Below are 19,097 nucleotides of genomic sequence, written 5' to 3'. Positions count from 1 at the left end.
CACTCATAGCCCACCCCATACTTGAACTGCTGATCTCCAGTGAAAGGCCAAGTCTTCAGATACTAACAAACCTTAAAAATCGTTTCAGATAGAGACCCTTCCCTGCTTCTCATGTTGTAATTTCTGATTTCCCATCCTCTGACTCATTTTTTTCCGTACAATTGGAGTCCTCAGCTCTGTGTGAACCACTTCACAGAAACCCCTGGACACAGGGGGTGTGTGTGATCACAAAGGACCTGCCCACTTCCCTGTGAAATTATACTGAACTAATGCTTTGCACAGGTTTGGAGCCATTGTTGGTGGTTTCTAGGACAAAAATTGCAGCTCTTGACAATTTGACACTTATGATCCGTTAATTTTAAAGAATTTGAGTCCTGCTGCTTGGGAAATAGAGAAATAAAATTCCAATCTAGACAACCTGATGTTCCCCTGCATTCTCAGTTAGATGTGGTTGTCTTCATTTGATTATGTCCACTATGGAACGACACAGGAGAGATGACTGTATCTCCGTGGTGGCTGCTAGATTATGGTGGAGGGTGTCAATGGAGTGAATTAACTCTGCAGATTATTTCCAAAGGTCATACTGGCTTTCAAAGAGTCCAGAATTTGGTTTGGGGGGTGAGGCCCCAACCAAATTCTACCTGTCACGTAGGCCTGAGGGTAAAGGGAGAAGGTGCAATTGGGCATTAGGTTACTAAAGGAGACTTAATTTCAGGGACTTGAAATTTAATTTCTAATGATTCTTCTTTAACATACGACTTTGGGTCTTCCACAGGCGGGCTTTCTGGGTGCCTCTTCATAAGACTAATTCTGTGAAAGTTAACACTGATGATGCAGATGTTGAGATGCTTAGACTAGAAGCATTGCAAAAATGAGTATTCTATTAAAATGAGTTCCCTTTCAGTAACTTACTTACTACACATAATCGCAGCAGTAACCGTATTTACAGTTCTTACTGATACAGAAATTCCTATTGAAACACAGCAAACCAATTCCCACTTCAGCATTTGGTATTACAGCAAGGACGATAATCAGGCTTTGCCCCTGAAGACGCAGGAACAGAAGGGGCGGGAACCCGTCGGGGGCGCAAAGCAGCATCCATGCACGCACTGGTGGTTGCAGTTACCGTAGCAGCCCGCCAGGAGCGCAGAGCTGCGGGGAGGTGCTGTTAATTACAGCTAATTACAGGCACCAACTCGCTTCCAGCAGTGTGCCGCCTCCCGCCACGCCCCCGCCGCAAGTCCCGCCCACTCCTGTGTCAAGCCCCGCCCACCCCCCCGCGCCCCCGCCTTCTCTCGCCGCCGGAGCAGCCGATGGGGTTGGAGTTCGTCACTGGAAGGCGGGGTGGTAGCTGGAGTCACGTGACGGAGCCAATATGGCGGCGCTGTGGCGGTGGCGCGGTGGCGGCCGCTGAGTGAGGCGCGTCTCTTCCGGGTGATGGGGTTGTGAGCGCCGGCCCTGGCGAAGCCCTGCCCGCCCCGCCATGCAGCCTGCGGCCCGCGAGCAGGATGCCCGCACCAAGAGCATGTTTGTGTCGCGGGCCCTGGAGAAGATCCTGGCCGAGAAGGAGGCGAAGCGGCCCCCGCACGGACAGCTGCGGACAGCCTGCCAGGTGGCGCTGGGTGAGTCCGCCCGGCGCGGCCCGCGGGACTGCCCCGCCTCCGCCGGGCACCGGCTGGAGCCGCCAGCCCTCCCGGCGGGGTGACGGACCCTGCGTGCCCGGCCCGAGCGCGGGAGGCGGGATGGGAGGTGCCCTTCGCCGCGTCGGGTCCCGGAGGGGCGGGAGTGCCCCGGGCCCCTACCTGGCAGGCTGCGGCCGCGGCCCCAGTGGGGCTCGGGACTTCGGACCGGAGGGAAAGTTCTCTCTTTAATATCAGACGTGCAAAAACGAGGGGAGAACCCCAGGTACCTGTTTTGTTAAGTTCTGGTCTCGATGTGAAACAAAAGGGGATTTGGGCTTGTCACTTCACAACTGGTTTTGAGAAAATTAAACTTTTAAAATACGAAGCAGGGTGTTTAAGGCCCTCGGCTTGTGGCGTCTCAAGTCTCCCAGGACTGGTAATCTACGGGCCTCTTACCTTCAACCCATGTTTTGACCGGCTAAAGACTGTCAGCAGTGTAGACAAATATATACAGTGTCTGTGGCGTCCTGCAGACCTGTAAACACTTTCTGTGTAGTTGGCAGACTGATCCTGAAATCTGCAAGTACAAAACTGGTGATACAGATCTCTCTGTTAAAGTTCCTGCAAACATACGGTGTGCCGTGAAGAGGGGAAAAGGAAGTTGGTTAAAGCAGCTGGAGTTCTCTATGGCCTTTCTTAATTTGTGGAAGTGCCATATCTCCTACAATTTTGGTTGCTTTGCACCAATATCTCTTCTTTAATTTGGAAACGCTGCCTTTTGGGAGAACAGAAGTAAAGGCAGGTTGAGTACATAAGGTGGGCAGATGCGAGTTCTGACCAATGCACTGTGAAAGCGAGCTTGAAAAACAGCTGTCGTTTTCATCTTCTTTCTTACAATTCCTGCCTTGTAGAGATATCTAGAGAAAGCTAACCAGGTAGAAGGATATTCTTTAGTATTGTTTAAAGTTGACATTGTGAGCAATGCTGTAACACATGTGGCCAAGCAGTTTCCTGGTATCTTCCCCAGATCCCCCACCATGCACCCAACCGTTTACAGCATGGGGAAGCTGTTTTGCTGTTAGGTAAAGAGATTTAGAGGCTGAGAAAGGAACTTTCTTGAAAGATTCCCAGTGAAGGCCTTTATGTTTGCTAACACATCAAAGGTTATGATTTTGGGAGAGGGGTATTGTGCAATAGCCACCTATTAGTATTTGCATGGTGGATTGTAACTATTGTGTGTCTGCATGTTTTAGGGTACAGTACATCTGAGAGTAGTTAATGCCTGTGATGATGGACTATTTTTTGCTAATTTTGCTTGGAAAAAAAAGTCCATGTGCATTGCTGGACTAAAACAAGTAGAGGTCAGTGTGAACAGATAACCTTCTGTTACCCAACTGTCCTGCCCTAGCAGGGCCCCGATTACTCTACTAAAGGGTCTCTGTTATGTTTGGTGAATGTTGCATCATTTTAAGTTGCCAACAGGAATATTGTTTCTTTTATTTACATGTGATTCCCCCCTCTCAACTTTATTCTGTTTACGCTCTTTTTTACTCAAAAAAAAAAAAATATCAGATTTATTTACATAAAGTTTAGTTAAGTTTATCCTTTATGTTTACTCAGACTATGATTTCAGTTTCAAAAGTGTTAGCTTAATTATCAAGCCCTGTAAATATGCTAAGAAATGTGGGAAGAACATTACTTGCAGTCTGAGGAATTGAGGCCAAACTTCATAATCTACACATACTGCTTTGGATGAAAGATGCTTCAGTGTTTTGAATAATAAATCGAGTTAACTGAGTCAAATTAATTCAGTTTGAGAGAAATATAAAGTTAACTTTATGAAGCTGGTAATTGTGTCAGCTGTTGTCTTCTTTCTTCTTTTCTCCATGTCATGCTATCGGTAATTCCTTTCTGCCTCTTACTAAATTCCATTTGCTGTGCTGTCTTGTGTATACAATGGTCTTTTTAGTGGATCCTTGAGGTATTGTACCATTTATAAACCAGTCAACACAGACACAGCACGTGTGTAAATTGTATCTGCTCTTGGAAGTAGGGAAGTCTATGAGGAATCTTTTTTGTAAATAGAGAGTTGTGTTCTACAGCTCCCTAATACAAGTTAACCTGCAGCCACTTCTGAAGTTCCTGCTGTAGCATTACTGCAGTAGTGTTTCTATTAACTACACATGCTTTAAATTTTTTGCTTGGTGAGACAGAGGACTGTATTTCTAACTGTAGGAATGATGCTTTTGTTTTCTTTTGCACAAGTGCTTCATAGCTTTGAATGTGTTCAACTTCTGAGAACTAAAGTAATTTACTACTGAAAATTGCTGTCATTCTTATGAAGGAAATACAGGTTTTTCTTTCATTCTAATTTTAAACTGTTCTTACCCTTTTTTTCTCTTCCTTTCCCAGTAATATACCTTCCACTGGACTAATACTGTTCAGTTTAGAACTGCAGAATATCTTCATGGTTTTGTAGACATGAAAAATAATACAGGCTCAAACAGGACATAAACACAAGGAGTATGGGAGAAAGGGAACAAAACTAGTTCCCAATGATGTTTTGGGGGGGTTTCTATTTCCCTCTCTCCACCCCCTCCTTTGAAATATACCATGTTAAATGTTGAGCAAGCAGAGTTTGAATAGGTCATTCAGTCTCTTGCTTCATCAGTAGGTGTAACGGTTGTATCCTATACTCGGTGCCAGTAAGCCCCAGGAGAGACTGGGAGAAATGGGGTTTTTTAAACAGAGCAGCTTTTCTGCTCTGCTTTAGAAAACTGTGTTTTCAAGAAAACTTGCTTTTAACAAACAGCCAGTGTATTGTATGAAAATAGTTGCTTAATAAGCATTTACATGGATCTCTAGGTACACATGGTTCTTAGTAAGTATACTGAAATAATCGCTACCTTGAAAACAGTGGAACACAGTATGCATCACAGCAGTTCATATTGGTCTAATGCTAATTGTGTGCCTGAGTCTCTCATAAACTACTACTCTTGCCCTACTAGGTCTATTTTGAATGACATACTGTGCAGCCAGCCTGGGTATGTGACCTCCTTTGGTTGCCTGTGCACCTCCATGTACAGATCTTGAAGCTTTGTAAGAACAGATTTTGTTTAGTTAGCTTGTTAAAAAATCATCTCTTAAGCCATGCTTTCACTTGGGAATCTAGTTGTGTGTTTAAGTCATCCCTGGATATAGATGACAGATGTCTAAAACAAGTTTGTGTTTCTTAGTTTAGTAGCCTCTTGGCTAGCATGTTTTGACAACTCTGGGGCAGAGGAGATAGTTTTGCTTCATTGTGGCAGCCTTTTCTAAAGGCTTCTCTGTAGATCAATAGAATGAATAAATGTAGTGTGTCAGAGGTTTTTTTTATTGAAGTTGGAAGTAGCTTGGAATTAGGCAGTGCAGTAGACTTGACTGGGTTGGGAGGAAGAAAGCTTTTGCTGCTGTTCCATGTGTTTGTATTGGCACTGCTGTCTGGAGTTGTGACAAGCTATGGGAAGACATTGCTTGTGTCCTTGTGCTAACACAAGCGATACCATTTTCTGCACAGGAACCAGTTTGCTTCTACTGAAAAAAAAAAAACCTTGACTGACCTTAGCATAGGATGCATATAGTTGCAGGCAGGCAAGTATTTCCTCCGGTTTAATATGTAGTTTTCAGTACAAGCAAACCATCCATCTACCATGGGAAGGTAGTTGCTCACAGCATGAGCTGCATCCTGCCTTTATTATGGCCAGAAGGTCTGCAAAAAATTCGTGCAAGGCCTTGCTTGTTATTCCAGTTCTTTTGCCTGGTGGGAATGCTGAAAGACTTGCGTTGAGCAGGCAGCACACATAGTGCCTGAGTTGAAGCTGTTTCTGACTAAATAGGTGGGACGTATGCTGATACGTTCTGGCCTTGAGAGTAGCAGGTAGCTCTGAAGCAAAACCACCGAGTTAGGGGTCCGCGTTGTGCTGTGGTGTCCAGAGGTTGATCAAAATTCACTCTCTTCTGTAGAATGGAATTGAGCTGTGTCCCTCGGTCCTATGACTGGAAGAGGAGAGTGGCAGTAGGTTTCTGGAAGTTGACTGTGCCTGGTCAGGGCTTGGCAAGGTGTTAGTGGCAACGGACTGCAGTTTCTGTTTCGCTGTCAGACCACCAAATGAGCACTTCAGATGTGGAGATTTCCATGCAGTCAGTAGCAGAAGCATGCCTGCAATTTGGTTTTGTGCTCTCATTTATTCTTTTCTACCAGCATTATCTACTAAAATACTGTTATGTTTCCATATGGCTTTAGAACACCTTTATCTAATAAAATTGTGGGGAACTTAGGCCTGGGTTAGATTTATTTGTTTAATCTATGGAGTATCTCTGAGAGTGAAATGGTTGTTGCTCTTGTATGGGATGCTAGTCTTACATGTTTTTCCAGTACATCTTTTGCTGCTTTAATATGTGTTGCTCTCAGGAGCTCTGTGGATGTTATTGTGGTGTTAAAGATGGGGAACCTAATAAAATCAAGAGAACCGAATTAAAGTTTTGCTGAATTGAACTTCTGAATGGACACATTGTTAGTAAACCGACTTGGATACTGAAATGAAGTAAACAGTGATCCAAGAAGTGGTTCTGTATTAAGATTTACAGTGTCAGTCTCTTTGGCATGGGAAACCTTGGTTATTTCTTATGTACTCTCTCCATTTCGTTTACTCTCCTTACCAGTTGAAGCCTGAAGTATGAGGAGATGATGATGCTGTCTTTGCATTGTCACAGAGCTGCAAAGTTACTTCTGATTCTGAAATCCCAGGCACTGGGGCTATGGGCTGGGTTTGGTGCCTTGCTGTTGGCTTGTGCAATACTCGGAAGTGAAAATTGTCTCACCTTTAAAACTACTGGACATGGTTGTTTGCATGCTGGACTTGATTAGGAAATGGGCTTCTGAACAGAGCCTTGTGGGTCTGTGACTCTTCGAATTTTCTGTTGTCTGTTTTGTTGACTCTAGGGTGGATAATGTTATTTCAGGTCTTGTTATGTCATTTATTGCTAATGGATGTCAGGTTGACGTTCATTAATGAGAGAATATGGCAGATAGAATAGCAAGTCCCAGTCCTGGATGTAGCTTTACCACTCACAGCTTGTAGTTATTCAGGTTTCCTCTGCATTTCCCTTACATTTTGTCTATAAAATAGGGGTAGTAATGTTACAAAATAGGCATACTCTGCAAGGATTAATTTTTGTAACATCCATTGAAGAGCAGGACTGTGCAAAAACCTGTAGTATGTGTTTGTTGCTGTCCTTGGTTTTCGTGTGTTTTGTGTATTAATGCTTCTGACACAGAAGAAACTATTGAGGCTCACAAAGAGCACCGAAATAATCTGAACTGAGCACATCTAATCCCAACCAATGCTGCCCCTCCAGAGTTGTGGAAAACAAGTATTGAGTGAATGATCTGTTTCTGATAACTTCACCATTGAAAGAAGTTCTGTAGGTGTGCTACTGAGCAGGCACGTAATGTAGGATGAGATGGAGAGGATTCCATGTGGTGTTACAAATGATTGTAGCTGTGCAGCCTTACTGCGTGTGCTATTTTGGCTGATTTTATGTCAACGTTCACAGTAAGTGCTTATGCTGTGTGTGGGGTAGTGCAGTTCTGGCCTGTGTTGTGCATCATGGTGATACGTTAGAAATCCTGAAAAAGCCATGCTAAGATCCTTGGGATTTGCTGCTGTATACAGGAGTAACAAGAAACTTTTATGGTTTGGTTGGTGGGTTGTTTTAATTTCATCAATTTTCATTAATTTTATGAAAAGCTCTCTAAACGTGTAATTAACAAACAGAAGAAAATCTCTGCTGGCAAAATGACAGCATGCACGTAGAATTTCTTACCTCTTGTGAGTTGATGTCATGTTGTAAGCTTTAACAAAGGCAGGTTAACTAGCATTGTAGTTAACAGGAACTAATGGTTTATGCAGTGGCTTAAAGACTTCAGCAGACCTGAGCTCTGTGATGTAAACGTACTCTTGAATAAAAATTGCATACCATACCTGTGTGTTCTAAAGGTATCTTCTGTTAAGAATGTTTGGAAAAATTAGCTTTTTCATGTAAAAATTGAGATGCACCTTCCAGTAACTGTTTACAATCTCTGAAGACGTTTTAGCAAAGGAATAGCAAATACTGAAGTGTAAAACCTCTGGTATAAGACAGCTTTGCTTTATTTGTGTTATGGATAATGATAACATGTTGGGTGTTCAGTGCTTTGAATTTTTTTTCTTTCTTCCAGATGAGATAAAAACTGAGCTGGAAAAGCAAAGGTAAATATTAGTTGCTGTAAGCTATGCATGAAGACAGCAAGGGGAGTAATTTGATAGTGGAAATTTAAGAGTGCATATACATGACAGTAGTGAGTTTGTGAATAATCAGTTACATACTTGTCTGACAAAAAACGTAGGGCCCATGTGTTCCAATTACACAATGGTTGTGGCTGTGGCTCCTCAAGCCATAACTGCCTCTGAATTTCACTATGGAAAAACTTGCAAAACTTCTAAAAGCTGCTACTTTTTCACTTCCTTTTATTGGGCTTAATATAGCTTGAAAGGAAATCACAAAAAGCAGTAGGTAACCCCTGTTTTATAGTATATCCTCTTAACTACTTAGATCTAGAATACATTTTTAAAACGCTCTTCCACCACTGTGCTATGATTTTAGGATGAGCACCCAAATGGGCTTCTGTTGAGTTAGTATCCCTCATGTAAGCTCTGTTTAGTTAATTCAAAATAACAGATTTATCATTTAAGTTGTAGGAGTTCCCTGGTATTTGAGGTAGTAGGACAGTGTTGGAGTGTAGCAAGAAAAGAGTTAAGTTGAAGAATATATGCAGAGGTCAGATGCAATATAAATAAGTGTAAAATGTTTTCTGTGTGGCTTTTTAAGATTGAGCTTCTTTTGAGAAAGCATGTGTGAGATAAACCTGCATTGCATTTGTATGCTGCTATTTACCGTTCAGCTTTAAATTTGGAAAAGGAGGAAGCGTAGTTTGCTGTGATATACATGTTTAGAAAAATTAATAGTTCTTCTTATCTGACCTAGAGAAGGCACTGCTGCTCCACCAAAGGCAAACTTCATTGAAGCAGATAAATATTTCCTTCCTTTTGAACTAGCCTGCCAGTCAAAGTCTCCACGCATTGTCAGCACTTCACTGGATTGTTTACAGGTAAGTGTTCTGTTTAAACTTGACAGAGTGAAATGGAGAAATGTGCAATTACAAACGTCTTGTGTGCATTCTTGGAGTGAAGCAATAAGGCTGTCCAGAGTGCACACAGCTGTGCAGATGCCCATTGCGGCTATCTGGATGTATAAACCACACAAAATAGGTTACCATCAGACTTGGCTGAAAGTATGACCTGTCATAGTCAAAAGTGCTGACAGTGAAGTAAGCCTTTATTGAAGCTTATGAATGCTTACACTATTCAGTAAAGATATTTCATCTGTGGTGCTCTAAAAGGAGTATTAACCATGGTGTTTCTTGTAGAGCTGATGTGATGGGAGATCAGACTCTGGAATCTTTCTAGCTTGTTCCTTCTTAGATTCTTAAAGAAAAAATAAATGCAACTTCATTTCAGCTAATTACTTGGGCAGAACCTTTCTGTTGTGAATAAAAGGGACATGGAACTGTTGGAACAAGTCCAGAGGAGGGCCATGAAGATGATCAGGGGACTGGAGCACCTCCTGTATGAAGATAGGCTGAGAAAGTTGGGGCTGTTCAGCCTGGAGAAGAGAAGGCTGCGTGGAGACGTCATAGCAGCTTTCCAGTATCTGAAGGGGGCCTACAAGGATGCTGGGGAGGGACTCATCATTAGGGACTGTAGTGACAGGACAAGGGGTAACGGGTTCAAACTTAAACAGGGGAAGTTTAGGTTGGATCTAAGGAAGAAATTCTTTACTGAGAGGGTGGTGAGGCACTGGAATGGGTTGCCCAGGGAGGTTGTGAATGCTCCATCCCTGGCAGTGTTCAAGGCCGGGTTGAACAGAGCCTTGGGTGCCATGGTTTAGTGTGAGGTGTCCCTGCCTATGGCAGGGGGATTGGAACTTGATGATCTTAAGGTCCTTTCCAACCCTAACTATTCTGTGATTCTAATAGGTTAAAGATTGATGTTTTAAAGTTCTGTTTGGCTATAGTAGGAAGAAATGGTATGGGTAGCAAAAGCTTATCACTTACTTAAGTCTGTTTTGTCTAGATGTGCGAAGTCCAAGTAGCTGGTAGCCAGGCTATTGATGCTCTTAAATTTGTGTGTTAAAACTGGTTAAGTGAGGTATATTGTCTAAAACCTCTTTTTAATACCTAACTGTATCTGTGGTTGTCTAACCTGCATTCTTTCTACCTAGAAACTCATTGCATATGGACATATCACTGGTAATGCTCCAGACAGCGGAGCTCCTGGAAAACGGCTGATTGACCGAATAGTTGAAACCATTTGCAATTGCTTTCAGGGTCCTCAAACAGATGAAGGAGTACAACTGCAGATAATTAAGGTATTTTATTTGGTTCATTTTGATGCAATATTGATTTGCTTTCTCTGTCTTTGATTTTGCAATGGGAAAAATAAAATAATGGGAAGCATTACTTAGGGCCCAGTTTCTCCATTTCTTACCTTGTTACATGAGTCACTGAATACAGGGAGGCTATTACAGTGTCAGAATTGGCATGTGAAATGTATTTCTTCTTGGTGAAGCGGAGTACTTTTGTTCTTCTTTCTGGGATAAGATGTGGCCTAGATACTTTATCTTGCAGACAACTTGATGTTCTTCATCTAGGCTAGTAATGTCCATGTTCATTAGGCCAATGAATTGCTATTGGCCTTCAACTGAAGGCACTAACTGTGATGCACTATCATGGACTGCTGCTCTAGCCTGTCTGCTCTCCTTTGTGTTTTTCTAGAGAGATTTGCAGTGTATGTTCTCAACAAGGCATAGTAGTACCTTATGAACAGATGCGTGTTTCATAACAAACCCACTGATCAGTATGGAAGACCTGCATGAAGTGTATTGCTGCCTATTTGCTTAGATATCGTTTTTACTGTTTTATGGGCTTTTTCAGGCTCTCCTCACTGCAGTAACATCTCCATATATAGAAATTCATGAAGGAACAATTCTTCAGACTGTTAGAACCTGCTACAACATCTATCTGGCCAGTAAAAATCTTATTAATCAGACAACTGCCAAAGCTACCCTTACACAGATGTTAAATGTCATTTTTACACGGATGGAAAACCAAGCTGTAAGTAATGATTACTTTTGCTCATCTCAAATGTTTAGGTTTGACAAATGAACAGAAAAGTCTTTATTTTTAATGGGTCTGCCATTGTACTTGGGTATCTATTGATTTGTCGTTTCAAAACCCCCTGTTAAATCCTGCAGTGAATCACACTGACTGATTAAATTATGAAGCTTATTGCTGATAACAAGGTTTCACATTGAAGTTTCTGCCAAATGGCGTTGTATAAACAAATGATGGGATGCTTTTAAAATAAGCTTGAAGTGCATCTTTTTAATTTGACTGGCCAAATGATTCTTTCTTGTTAACATGTGAATTCACAAAGGAACATCAGTCATCATAGACATCTGTTTTCCTTTACCATGTGCCTTAGATTAACTTTTTCATATTGTTTTTTGAAGATACAGGAATCCAGAGAAGTAGAAAAAATGAATCAGCAGAAATCCCAGTCTCCTGCAATTCAAGCAGTGTCCAAGTCTCCCAAGATCAGTCAGTTAAAGCACAGCTATCAGGAAGGCAAACCCACTGTTCCTGTAAGTGTGGAATTAACAAATGGTGAGCCTGAGAGGGTGGAAAATGGAGACATGAAGTTGGAGCAGGATAGGACTCTATCGACATCAGGTGAGCAAGAATAGTTGTGTCTACTGCTTTCAGTTACAGTCCTTTTATTGGAAAATGCTCTTTTAGGCCATCCTGGGGAGAAGTGACTGGGGTTATGGACTCAAATAATGTTTGGCTTTTCTTAGTAGTTATTGAGAGTATACAGGCCATCCTTAGCTCTGCACCATAGTGTCTATATTATAGCTGTTGAAGAAAGGTTCATGTTATCCCTAGAATTCTAGTAAAACTATATATGGTTTATCTGCTTAGAATTATAATGGAGTTAGACTTGATTAGGTTGATAAAGGGAAGGAAAGGAGGAGAATAATGGCAGTTCATGGAAAGTGACAGAATTGCTTTGAGGTAATTGAAGACCTGTGGTAAAAATAATGTGTATTATGAAGACCTTATCATAAGCATATACTGTTTCCAAATGGGGAATGTAGGATATTCCAAAACCAGAAGTTTGTAGCAGTTGATAAATAACAACTGACAAAACCACAGCATTAACAATATCAGTGCTTTGATTTAAACAGTGGAAATAACATCAATGAGTATTTTTGTATGACTTCTTGAGAGTGGCTTTAGAGAACTGCTGAAGAAAATCTGTAATTTTTAACCTTTTTGCCTCTGTCATGTTTCTCCTTTTAATCTTCCTTAAAAAAAGAAAGTACTAAATTCAAAATTATCTCTTTGTGTATTCCATAAGAGGACACAACTGATGGAGAAAAGGAAATGGTTAAAGGCATCTTGGAAGATGTGGTCAAGTCAGCTGTGAAAGGTAACAATCTAAAATAGACCAAATGCATGTGCATTGACAAACTTGTATTCCTGTGAATATAAAAGCATGGAAGTTATTTTTCGTTACTAAGTATATTGTCAAGAACACCTATTGAGGCAGGAAAATGGGTTTTTGTCTCCCAATATTCTTCTTTTGCTGGTAGCTAATAAACTTTCTAGTTTACCAGTGCTAATTCTGTCCCACTTGGTCGTAGAGCTTCACAAAGCCATGGGATACAAAAACCTCAGTGGGTGATTTTAAGCAGTTTTCCTTTTTCCCCTTTAGTGGCTGAAGACAAACAGGTAACAGAAACAGTTACAGCTCTACCGGCGTTGGAGACTGTGGATATTCTTTCTGGCTCTAATAATGAAAATGTACAAACAAATGGGATTCCAGATGATGGGCAATCTGTTTCCTCCACTGATAATCTGGTAAGTAGCTTCACTGGATGCTAACATATATTTAGGAAAGAAGAAATGTGTTTATCATGCCAGCTAGTACAGTGGGATTTTGGAGAGGGAAGGGACAGAAGCTTTAACGCATGTGTCTTGCTTGGGTTTGAAAACTGAAGCAGGAACCCCAATTTAAGTAGATACTGAAAACTGTTCTAAAATTGCTTATGTTGGCTGTATTTTAATGCAGGGTGGGGGCAAAAAGGAAGAGTCAGTTAACACATGTGGAAAGATCTGGATAGCTTGTAGTCCTGTTTAGGTTTAATTTAAACTTTGCCAAATGTACCTTTGTTAAAAAAATTGTAGATAATTCTGAGGAGCTGTGGAATCTTCTTAATTGCTCCCTTCCTTTGTCTCACTGAGGATTTGATGTTGTATTTCTTGCTTTCAAGGAAACAGATGTATCTGGACATCAAGCTGCTGCCAGATTTTCCCATGTACTACAAAAGGATGCCTTCCTTGTGTTCAGGTCGTTGTGCAAACTCTCTATGAAACCACTTGGTGATGGACCACCAGATCCCAAGTAATGAGACAATATTTATTATGCTGTCTTCTTCAGGTAGCTTTTGGGGACAGTTAAGTAGCTGCTGTAGAGTAAAGCAGGTATTCAGAATGCACCTGTCAGGCCCTTGTTTTAGTTACTTGATGAATCTAGGATTGAAGTTTGCTTCAAATTATTAAAAATTAAATAAGGATTTCTTTGTGTAATGGGCTTATTAATCTTACTAGTCAAAGTGGCCTTGGTTGTGCTTTTTGTGGTGCTTTTGATGAGTGAGTAAGGGAATACTTCTCAGTAGCACTGAGTTGCATCTATTATCCTAGACTAAGATGTTAATACACCTGGAAAATCTCCAAATTAAGGTAGTTGATGTTGTCCAAAATCGTTGCAGGCTGATTTCTACCCCTCCTACCCCCCACATTGAAATGAACTAAAATAGCAGTCATTTCTTTTGACAGGGAACAAATGCTATAGCGCTCATGTTAAATACAAGTATGTATTCAGAAACACAATAAAAATATATTTAATGTTGAATTTTTTCTAGATCCCATGAACTGCGTTCGAAGATAGTGTCTCTGCAGCTTCTTCTCTCAGTACTGCAGAATGCTGGTCCAGTTTTCAGGACACATGAAATGTTCATCAATGCAATCAAGCAATATCTTTGTGTAGCATTATCTAAAAATGGAGTCTCTTCTGTTCCTGATGTATTTGAGCTCTCTCTTGCCATCTTTCTCACGCTGCTTTCAAATTTTAAGACCCATTTAAAAATGCAGATTGAGGTGAGAGACTTTTTATCTGAATTTGTATAATGCTCTAGTTCTCAAATAAAATTACTGCAATGATAAAAAGATAAATGGAACTTAGAAGTTAATGTCTTGGTTTTGTTTGCTTACTAAACTAGTATATTACTACTGTATTCAAATTCTACTATGGATGGAATGATACTCTTCAAGAGAAATCAGTGGATAGAAACGGATTTGTACATTTGACATGGTTCTAATAAGCTTCAGATCATCAAGTCCTTTACTTCATTTATCTTGCAGGTGTTCTTCAAAGAGATCTTCCTGAATATTTTAGAGACTTCTTCAAGCTCATTTGAACACAAATGGATGGTGATTCAGACTTTAACTAGGATTTGTGCAGGTATTGCCATTGTTGTGAACAGCAGTCACTTCCTCTGGCAGCAGATGAAAATTATTGCATAGACAAATGCTGTATATCATGTTTAAGTGTGAAAAACTGAATTTGATCCCATAGTGTTTGAATTAAATGTCTGGATTCATCCCCACTGCCTGCTCCAACTGGTTGAATCCTTTTTAAAATGCAGTTACACTAAATGCTAATACTCACACTTTCTTTTATTTTCCAGATGCTCAGTGTGTAGTGGATATTTATGTTAACTATGACTGTGATTTAAACGCTGCTAATATATTTGAACGCCTTGTAAATGATTTGTCCAAAATTGCACAGGGACGAAGTGGCCATGAGTTGGGAATGACACCTTTACAGGTAGGAAAGAGCTTTGAAGGTAAGGTGCTATTTTTTCCATAAATGGCGCTGTCTCTGTGTCATCACTGATATTTCCAGTGGTTTGTGTTATCTGTAACCTACTGATGTTATGTACTTCTTATTACTTGGTTCATTTCTAGTTGGATGCTGAAGCAGTATGATTAATTTTGATGCATTGTGAGACTGGCTTGTTCTGAGCTCTTTTGTTGGGCTGCCATGGGAGAGAATCGGACGAGCCTTTCTCTGCCTTACTGAAATAACTTCTTTTCTGTACCTTTTACTTCAGTACCTTCATCTTGTGTTTGCTTTGTCCAAACTTTTTGTGCCATATCTCCACCACAAGTATTTTGCTTTTAAAATTACTCTTTCCCAGTCCTTAGAAGGGAGAGTAGAGTACAGACTGCTTTCAGCAAGAACACATTATTCTGATGTTGGCATTGTCCTGCAGGACTATTTCTCTAGCCCAGCCTCATGGCTTTTGGGGCTGAAATGAACATGGTGCTCAAGTTGGTCTTAGAACTGAGTGCATCTCACACCTTCCACTGGAATGGTTTCAATGTTTTACTGGGCTCCTTTGATCAGAAAATGGGTTTAAAAACCAGGACACCTGTGTTCAGATTTTGAATAGAACTGTTTGCTGTGCAGTTAAGGTAGTGAGACGCTTGTCTTTCTTGTGGAAGGATCTGATGCTGTAGAGACTCAGTGAATGGTCATAATCATTCCTACAGTAGAGGGGCTGTATTTAGGATTTGGTGTTTGTTGCCCCTTGGTTGTACTTGTCAGTTATCAGTTCACAAAAACAGCTGGAATGTGTTCTGGTGTCAGTATGGTTATGGTTGCTTTTGGCCTGGATGTATCCAGCCTAAATGGTCAAGGGGCAGAAACTTCATATAACCAATAGATTTCCCCCCAAGTGACAAACTCCCTAAGATTTGAATGGTGTCATGTAATGTCTTCTAAAAGCTTGTTGGTATACCTGTATTGGTTGGGGGGGGGTGGTGTTCAGGGTGTCTTTTGTTTGTAGTTTGGCTATTTTTTTAATTGTTGGTTTTGGTGTTGGGTTTTGTTTTGTTGTTTAGGAGCTAAGCCTGAGGAAAAAAGGACTTGAATGTTTGGTTTCTATCTTAAAATGTATGGTTGAATGGAGCAAAGACCTTTATGTGAACCCCAATCATCAGGCTAGCTTGGGTAAGATTGTTTTTTTTATGGAGCTACTAATTCCTTTAACAAGTTTGCACTTGTTTTTATTCAGTGGTTAGAAGCTCTTCAGAAGTGTAGATGCTAGGTTTTTACGTAACCATTTATACAAATGAAGTGTTTTATGAACAATTGTTAATGCTGTTGCAATAACCAACACTCCAAGTGTCTACTTCAGATAACCAGGTTCTATTTAAGAGCTTTAGCCAGGGCATTGGCTACACTATAAAAGCTGGCTCATGCAGAACAAAACATGACAAATCTTGCAGTTCCTAAATTGAAATGCAAGATTTTTTCCATAGCTGCTGCTGTTCTTCTGCCTTTTGTTGTGGATTATTTTAGAATTGCATCAGTATAGCACCTTCATATAGTGTAGACTGCCATAAAGTAGACATGGTAAAATAAGAATATTGATTCACACGTTTCAACAAAAAAATACTGCAACTAAAAGTTTTTTACTGAACAGGATAACTGAAGTCTAACCCTGTTTATAAATAGGCTCATATAAACCATCTGAACAGGAAATGGCTGAAGGTAAAGGCCTTGACAGTGGAGGGAGACGGAGTAGCATCAGTTCTTTGGACTCCACTGTCTCATCAGGAGTTGGAAGTGTTGGTACCCAGACTGCTGTCCCAGATGATCCTGAGCAATTTGAAGTCATCAAGCAACAAAAGGAAATAATTGAACATGGGATAGAACTGTGAGTCTAGTGTAACAAGGAAATGAAAGTTCACTAGTAAACCAAAAATTGTATATAACCATATTGCTATGGTTTTTACACAGTCAAACCTGTAGGGACACCTACAAATTGATCTTAATGCTGAAAACACTTGCCTGCTGTTGTCAAAAGCTAGCTTACACTGGAGGCTATTGTAGTTAAAAGAAATTTGATAAAATCTAGAGTAAAAGGTGGTTTCACAGCTTTTGCTTGTGCTGGTTCAGCTGCACAAGAGAGGAAAGTGTGTATACATACCTCGAGAGAAATTGATGTGAGCAGGCACTTAATGTTGTTTCATCATTTACATCATTTGTTGTCTTTTATTGAAATGCTTTGGAGAATTAAATCATTGTCCAGCTCAGCTTTTCTTGCTTAATTTGAGGATCTTTGTCTATAAATGCTATAAGAAGGTCTTGAATAGCAACATTTTTAACATTTCATGGGAAGTCTCCAATTTTTAATACTTTAAAAGGGTCAGGTGTTAAGTGAGTTTTCCAGCAATAGCTTTTAAGCTTATTAACAACTGAATGTACTTTGAGGTGTAACCTATGGTGTAATATGGATACTACATTTCTTCTAACTATAAAAAGAAAACTGTTCTGTGCTATTGCTCTCTTTGGTTTATAAGGGCTTTGTAAAACTAACATTTTATAGGATGTGATATTTTTACGATTGTATGTCTCAATTTCACCATGTTTTTGTCTGAACAGGTTTAATAAAAAACCAAAGAGAGGAATACAATACCTTCAGGAGCAGGGAATGCTTGGCACTACGGCAGAGGACATTGCACAATTTTTGCACCAAGAAGAACGCCTCTGTTCTGTAAGACTACATTGTAATTAATAAAATACTCTCACCCCATCATCATCTTCCTGTCTTCTGATGTCTGTATGCACTCTCTGTATTTCATATTTCATTAATAGATAACTGAAAGTGTAAGGGTTCTAATGAAGGCACTTAATAATGCTAATTTCTATTTACTTCCTGTCCCACGCTTTTTAGTGAAGTAGTTGTGCTTACAATAAAGCACTGGAGGGATTCCCCATAAATGGGAACATGCTTTTTTTTCTATTCCTGCATTAGCGTTATCTTCCCAACAAAGGAATATCATGTACTGCAGTGGCAAAGCATTCTCTACTGCACGTGAAATTGGGCGCAGTTCAGCTTTCCTTGGCTCACAGTAACGCAGATCTTGCTTTGGGAAGTGAAGGAAGCAACAATATGCAGACTAAAGGCATTTCCAATGCCACTGGTTTCTTGTCTTCCCTCTAACGGTTGCTCTGCTTACTCAGTGAAGCATATCAGTCTTACAAAACGGACAGCTATGCAATTCTTGTGCTATAAACTTTCTTGCAAAGCTGGCAGTTGGATTGCACAGTAATAACTGTTCCTTGTGTTTTCAGACTCAAGTAGGGGAATTTCTTGGGGAAAGCAACAAGTTTAACAAGGAAGTGATGTACGCCTATGTAGACCAGCTTGATTTCTGTGGAAAAGACTTTGTCTCTGCTCTCCGTATATTTCTGGAAGGTTTTCGTCTGCCAGGTGAAGCCCAGAAGATTGATAGATTAATGGAGAAGTTTGCTGCTAGATATATTGAATGCAACCAACGGTAATTCAAAACCTTTGTACTGGATAAGTGCCTGAAGAGGGCTGTATTGTTTGTGGCCCTTAGGGGCAAGATGCAGCTTGTACTCATATCAAGTCAGGAACTTTTACAGGCTGTTCTGAGAAGCACATCTTGTTGCTGGCTGAACCTAGCAAAATAGCAAATTTGGGTAGGAAGTATACTGATGCTAGCATTTCATTAAATCCCAAATACTTGCTAGAAGGAATTATTGAAAGAGGAAGCCCCAAGTATGTTGAAGTCTCTCAGTATTAACTGTTCAGTTTTTAAACAAATGTAGATCAGTCAAGTGTAAACAACAGTAATAAGCAGTAGCAATTGCTAAAACTGAAAATGCATGGCATAAATAGCTAATAAGATGGTACATGATTTTGCTTGCCCATTTGATGTTAGCCAAAATGTATATATGCTAGTTGACATCAAGTAGGCAGCGTTGCTACTGTTTCTAATGCAATAAACTAGCACTGAATTTCAGCTACATGTTCAGGCTTAGCTGGATCTTATTCCTTAGCCCAGTAGGTGCATCACTGCATTGGTTCTGTATAATTCTTTATGAAACCCTGGCAGTGAAAAATAAGCTGTTCTTCAGCTTTCATGGGATTACCCAAAGAAGGATAATGTTAATCTGTTGAGAATTTACTTGAAAATTCCATTCATTGCTCGTTTTCAAAATTGTGAAGAAGATGCTTTTATATTATTTCGTTTTTATTTGCATTTTAAAACACTTGAGGCTTCCTGTGTTTCTAAAGACCAGTTTTAGGCTGTGTTAGTTCTTTGGCTGAATACACAGCACTTCTGGGTACTTTTCTTGCAGGTAGAAATAGAGCTAATGGATTGAGGAATTA

General features: G+C 40.3%; 1 protein-coding gene across 5 annotated transcripts in view; it reads left to right on the top strand.

Annotated features, from left to right (window-relative positions):
- The first annotated feature begins 1,383 nt into the window (after positions 1-1,383).
- Positions 1,384-19,097, top strand: part of ARFGEF2 (ARF guanine nucleotide exchange factor 2) — a 36,194-nt gene continuing 18,480 nt past the window's right edge. For 3 of the 5 annotated variants that reach the window (XM_080627705.1, XM_080627703.1, XM_080627707.1), the window contains exons 1-16: positions 1,384-1,622; positions 7,882-7,912; positions 8,688-8,811; positions 9,984-10,130; positions 10,696-10,875; positions 11,274-11,493; positions 12,182-12,253; positions 12,539-12,684; positions 13,098-13,228; positions 13,749-13,983; positions 14,248-14,347; positions 14,574-14,713; positions 15,793-15,901; positions 16,409-16,610; positions 17,339-17,450; positions 18,032-18,237. In XM_080627705.1, coding sequence (XP_080483831.1) covers positions 1,484-1,622; positions 7,882-7,912; positions 8,688-8,811; positions 9,984-10,130; positions 10,696-10,875; positions 11,274-11,493; positions 12,182-12,253; positions 12,539-12,684; positions 13,098-13,228; positions 13,749-13,983; positions 14,248-14,347; positions 14,574-14,713; positions 15,793-15,901; positions 16,409-16,610; positions 17,339-17,450; positions 18,032-18,237 — 2,294 coding nt within the window. In that variant the 5' untranslated portion in view covers positions 1,384-1,483. Of the gene's footprint in view, positions 1,906-7,881; positions 7,913-8,687; positions 8,812-9,983; positions 10,131-10,695; positions 10,876-11,273; positions 11,494-12,181; positions 12,254-12,538; positions 12,685-13,097; positions 13,229-13,748; positions 13,984-14,247; positions 14,348-14,573; positions 14,714-15,792; positions 15,902-16,408; positions 16,611-17,338; positions 17,451-18,031; positions 18,238-19,097 lie in introns of all 5 variants that reach the window. The other 2 variants (XM_080627706.1, XM_080627704.1) reach the window with 2 other exon arrangements.

The sequence above is a fragment of the Psittacula echo genome (assembly GCF_963264785.1).
Source record: "Psittacula echo genome assembly, chromosome: 12".
NCBI lineage: Eukaryota > Metazoa > Chordata > Aves > Psittaciformes > Psittacidae > Psittacula > Psittacula echo.
The sequence above is the reverse complement of the archived record's forward strand: the minus strand, read 5'-3'. Positions and strand labels throughout refer to the sequence as shown.